Source organism: Primulina huaijiensis, unplaced genomic scaffold (assembly GCF_012295235.1).
Source record: "Primulina huaijiensis isolate GDHJ02 unplaced genomic scaffold, ASM1229523v2 scaffold208234, whole genome shotgun sequence".
NCBI lineage: Eukaryota > Viridiplantae > Streptophyta > Magnoliopsida > Lamiales > Gesneriaceae > Primulina > Primulina huaijiensis.
The window spans coordinates 2,114-7,473 of record NW_027355192.1 but is presented as its reverse complement, the minus strand read 5'-3'; the positions used below and the strand labels follow the sequence as shown (position 1 = coordinate 7,473).

At 36.3% G+C, this 5,360-nt stretch overlaps 1 protein-coding gene across 3 annotated transcripts; it reads left to right on the top strand.

Moving 5' to 3' along the window:
* The first annotated feature begins 133 nt into the window (after window positions 1-133).
* On the top strand, window positions 134-5,048 carry LOC140966910 (uncharacterized). Of its 3 annotated transcripts, none has more exons than XM_073427207.1 (9): window positions 134-283; window positions 624-680; window positions 1,071-1,215; window positions 1,369-2,096; window positions 2,723-2,899; window positions 3,006-3,122; window positions 3,910-4,089; window positions 4,270-4,316; window positions 4,560-5,048. In XM_073427207.1, exons 2-9 carry the CDS (start codon window positions 633-635, stop codon window positions 4,852-4,854), a joined length of 1,737 nt encoding a protein of 578 aa, XP_073283308.1. In that variant the 5' UTR covers window positions 134-283; window positions 624-632; the 3' UTR covers window positions 4,855-5,048. The 3 variants fall into 3 exon arrangements, with proteins under 3 accessions (XP_073283308.1, XP_073283306.1, XP_073283307.1); XM_073427205.1 differs by having other exon boundaries at window positions 1,071-1,230; XM_073427206.1 differs by having other exon boundaries at window positions 135-283; window positions 1,071-1,230; window positions 2,726-2,899.
* Window positions 5,049-5,360: the final 312 nt, after the last annotated feature.

Sequence of the window (5,360 nt, the reverse complement as noted above, 5' to 3'; positions counted from 1 at the left end):
TTATTGTGAATATCGATAGGATTGACTCGTCTCACAGATAAAGATCCGTGAGACCGTATCACAAGAGATCTACTCAATTTATTATTATTAGTTTTCTGAAATTCGTTAACAATCTATGAGACACAATTGCCCCTGGATAAACCCAAGAAATGCCCAAAATACCCAATTTCTTAGCGCCATTAGTCTCCTCTCACCGACTGTCTATAGTACAATACTGGCCCGTCATCAGCCAATTTACGATTTTTCACTGTGAAAATCACTGCGTAGTGTTTGGGAAGAATTGGTTCGTGATTATTGCCTTTTGAGTTTCGCTTGCTACTCGTTTTTCTTCATCCTGATTGAAATATGAATTCAGAAATAGGGTACTCGCGGAAAGCATATTGAGCTTGATATGATGGTGTTTTTGTTTCAAATCTTTCAATGAAAGAGAACAGAAAGAATCTTATATACATGTTTTCTTTGTTGTAATTTGATATGTAATTAACAATTTGTAAAGATGGTCGGGGTTTAATGTTTTCCAAGTTTATGCCTGTCTTTTTTTTCCCCGATTTGATGCATGTGACGGGTCAATCAAATATTGTAAATTCGGAAATGATTGTGTTTGTTAATTTTTTTTCTTTCAGAAATTGGAGATGGGATTTAAAAAGGTGTACAAGTGTTTACAGAAGCTATTCCCGCAGGTAAATTTGGGTTCCGGGGTTTTGTTATGATAATTGGATTGGTGATCGGATTTTAGGCTTTGCGATAGGTTTGACTTACTGTATGAAATTCTGTGTATATTATCTGTTCGTGGACATACTTCTGTTGCTTATCAAAATATATAACGATTAAGCGTTACAAAAACGAACCTAAAAGGTTATGATTCTTTGTAAAATTATGAAATTGAATTTTTTTTTTGCCGAGATGCTTAGGTTGGTTTTTTGCTGTACTGGATATATATTTAATGTGATTATCCAAATAGTTTTCTGATAGAATGATTTGTTGTAGTTTGAGAAAAACGAATTATGATGTTCCTCTGTGTGAATAGGGAGTTGCTATGTTTTTGTTATATCCTTTCATCTTGGTGACAGATTGATGCTCGAGCTCTTAGAGCTGTTGCTATTGAGCATAGCAAGGATCCTGATGCAGCTGTGGAGGCCGTGCTTGCGGAGATCATTCCTTTCTTTGATGATAGATCTAGATCAAATATTCCTTTGATCCGGAGCATTTCAATGGGTAACTCGCCCAATGGTGATAGTTATTTCGAGTGCAATTCTAAAATTGAACTTTTTATTGCTCTTTATGATTACTTGCTGAGCTACTCAGTTCTATGTTGAAGTTTTAACTGATCCTACTGTTTCCACGTCTTGATTCTAATTGTTTTTTTAGAAGCTACTGCCCCCACACAATTGGTGGATAGCATGCCTCGAGAAACAATAGACCCAGCTCAAGAGATTTTTATGAATAATATGAATGATGGAAAGCACCAGTCTTTGCATGATGGAATTAGTGGGAGTGATGAGTTATTCTATGACGCATACAGTGGGCAACATGAAGGAGAGGGCATTACTGCTGAAATAACTTTGTCACAGAATTGTGGTGAAACTAGCATGAAAACTCTTATACCTGTCATGTTGAAGGATGAAAACGGGATAAATATTTTTGAAAGTGAAGTGTCTGTGGACCCAGAAAGAAAAGTAACAAATGGAGTTGATAATTATCCCGAAAGCAGCATCAAAATTTCAACTGATAAAAATTCATGTCTTACACTGGGAACTATGGAAAATGTGGATATGGGTGTCAATCAAGTCACGAATCTCACTCAAGAAAGGAATGACTTTGATGGTCACACGGCCACCAGTGAAGAAAATGATCAAGGAAAGCCGATTGCAGAGGGTGAAAAGTTAGTTTGTGACCCTGCTGCTGTGGCTGTTCAAGATCTAACAACTGAAAGAAGTGTCCACTTGATAGTGCTGCCTGACATGCATGGAGGTGAATCCGATGACACCGTTCGTATTGAAGATGAGTTTACCTTGTCCGAAACTATGTCCGAATCTGGAGGAATACAAACCATAAATGTTCTCGATGAAATTGTTGCTGACGCAAGAAATAATAAGGTATCAGCTGTATATGACTCTCGTTGCCTCCAATGAACTATGATGTAGGTATGGTAATGTTTAAAACCTGATGCATAACCAGCCGTGTAGTAAGAAAATCTATGTATTAATATGTAACATGACCTTGAATCTTCTTGTTATTTATGCATGGTAAGTTGATGTTCGGAAGACTTTTACTGCCTCATCCTAGAATTAATTTTTCAATTTGGTGGGCAAAAGATAGAGACAAACATAGACCCAAATATGTGATATTCAACATCATTGTTTTCTGTAGTTCAATGTACACTCTTAACATATCAGTTTTCATTGAGAATCAGGCTCATCTAAGCACCATAGTTCTGTTTGTTGCATTAGAGATCTGGAAAACGAAAAATTAAGGGATGGGCGAAATGGTTGTAGCCTTTATGCTAGGCCTTCATTATATGCCTAGATGCCTAAATATTGTGGTCTGACGAAGAACATAAAGTTGTTTTTCTTTCCAAATGATTGCTTGGAATGTTGCAAATTCTTTTCATAGCTTACTTATGAAAATTAAGAAATAACAAAGAATGGTTATTTTGTAACTCAGCTGTCATTGTCATTACGAATTTTTTGAGGTTTTTGTGTTTGGATCAATTGAACTGTAGCAGAAAACATTGTTCTCCACAATGGAGTCCGTTGTCAGCATGATGAGGGAAGTGGAGCTGAAAGAGCAAGTTGCTGGAAAAGCAAAAGAGGATGCTTTTAAAGAAGACTCTGATGCACTGGATAAGGTGGAGGAGCTTAAACAGATGCTACAAAATGCAAAAGAAGCGAATGACATGGTTGTAATTCTTTTACTTAGTAGCTAAATATTCCTTCAAGTTAATGTGAATGACACTCTGTTCTTCTACTAAACTATCTTTCCCGCCTGGCTTATTCCCCTCTCAGCATGCTGGAGAAGTATATGGTGAAAAGGCCATCCTTGCAACCGAGTTGAGAGAACTCCAGTCTCGATTGCTCTTCTTGTCAGATGAAAAAGATAAATCTCTTGCAATTCTTTATGAGGTGGCTTTTTTCTTATCTTTGACCATTCTCTTTTAACATAGTCGTTATAAAATTGATTGAGTATAATTTTTTAGCACATTTAAGTTGGTGGTCTACTTTTCTGTGATTCATCTGAAAGTATTTTGATTTATGACACTGATATACTTTGTCTGATAAACTATTTCTTATGGGTTTGAAAAGATTGGATTTAGTTTGATATTTCTTTCCTCAATCTCACTTTTGTGTTTTACTTTCTGATTTCTTTTTTTCAAAGCAAAGAAACAGTGAAAATGTAACTGTCAGGTTTTTTATTAGCTATTGTTATGAAGTAATTGCTGAGTCATGGATATTGGTTCAATAGTACTTGGCCTTGTTGTGGCACATTTTCCATGGCTGCATTTTGTCTTGTTTAGTTTGTTTTGAAGTTACATATGCGTGCTATTCATGCACAATGTATGTGTGCTTCTACTTGTCGTTATATTATATTAGATGCGTGTACCTCTTGTAATGCTTCTTAGATCTAAATCTTATGCTGTTCATTTTATTGGAGTCAAAAATTGGTGACCATGTATTGTACAAATTTCTTCCTTGAGATTTTTTGTGATTTTCTTCTCGATCATTTTATGTCTATATACTATTATTTAGTTTGCGATCCCATTCTGTATATCATACACTCTTCTGACTTGATGAATCCAACCAGTTAAGTTCTATCCCATGCTAAATATTTGAAAATGCTCAAAACGAATGCAAGTGCTTGTAGTATTAACCACCATAGGCACTCTCATTTGTATCGATCATGTTCCTGCAGATGCATCAAATACTAGAGGAACGATTAGCTGCAGCTGAGAATGAAATTAATTCTGTGGAGCAAGAAAAAATAGAAAAGCAAAAGTTTGCACAGAAAGCACTTGCTGAGCATGAAATGGATATGAAAAAAGTGCTACGAGAGGCAAACATCCTTAAACAACAGGCAGAAGAAAATGCCAAGGTGGTGGAATCCTCTCTATGTGGGTCTATCTTATTCCTGTCATGTTATCTGGGGCATTTGAACCGATAGAATTAAAATTTCAATTTGATTGATCGATTTATATTCCCATGGTAGCAGTTTTGTTTAGTACTGTTTAAGTTATTTATAAGGTAGTGATTATTTTTGGTGGATGGATTACAGCTGCGGGAATTTCTCATGGATCGGGGTTGTGTTGTAGACATGTTACAGTAAGTTTTTCACATTTCTTCTGCTGATTCTTCTTTTCTTAAGTGAGTCAAACTTACCTATCTTTGTTCACATTTTGTATGGAACGAACACTACGCCTACGGAACTTTAGTAATGGGTTAATTTGTTAACGTCTCTTTTTCCTTTCATCTTCGTTTTTTTTAGAAAAACATCTATTTGATTTCTTTTGTGCTAGAGTTGCAAAAAGCTTATGCTGACGAGAATCTACCCGCTTATTCTTTCAGAGGAGAAATTGCTGTTATCTGTCAAGATGTGAAGCGGCTGAAGGAGAACTTAGACCAGCGTGTTCCATTGAGCAAATCACTTTCTTCTGCCCAGACTAGTTTCATTTTAGCTTCTTCTAGTTCATCATCCAAAAGCTCGATTCAAGATATAGTGGTGGCAGAGGCAGACCAAGATGATTTAATTGGGACTCCACAGAACATAGATCCAGCTACCCAGATCTCCACCAAGGATCGTAAGTCAGTTCTTGAAGAGGATTGGGATCTTCTCGGGCCTTCGGAATTCGCGGATGATTAGATTCGAAGCACAGGTTAGCAAGGAAAACATCTTGAGGTGACATGCTTATTGCTTATTCCTAATGTATTAGCTGGTTCTGTTGTATTATATTTGTGTGTCTGAATTGTGTGATGGTACTAGATGGTCACATCTTTCCATAATCAGTCGTTTGTGTTTGGAATTATGTGGATTCTGGATTGATTTAGTTATCTGTTCGCTACGATATAAAAATAATAATAATAAAGTGGCAATATGTTTGTTTCATTCAAGCATTTGATAATTGTATAGCTGCAGCTCATTGTTCTTCAGCTTTGCATTTGTGGGACAGATATAACATGAAATGGGCAGTCCATGTTTGCCAAAGATGGCTATAGGTGCATGATCAAATGGCCTCAACAAACACAAGGGTCAATATTTGTGTGTTAGTACATGTTTGCTTCGTCCAATTTGTTGCGATTCTTGTACTAGAAATTAAAACGTGCCAGGTTTTTTTTTTCCTTTTTTTTTTCCGGTGCTGATAATGGTCA

Bases quoted from the DNA above. Each gene is read 5' to 3' on its own strand.
- LOC140966910 (XM_073427205.1), top strand. From the start codon at position 633: ATGGGATTTAAAAAGGTGTACAAGTGTTTACAGAAGCTATTCCCGCAG. The intron at 681-1,070 runs GTAAATTTGGGT...TCTTGGTGACAG, and splicing joins TACAGAAGCTATTCCCGCAG to ATTGATGCTCGAGCTCTTAG. The intron at 4,090-4,269 runs GTGGTGGAATCC...GATGGATTACAG, and splicing joins AGGCAGAAGAAAATGCCAAG to CTGCGGGAATTTCTCATGGA.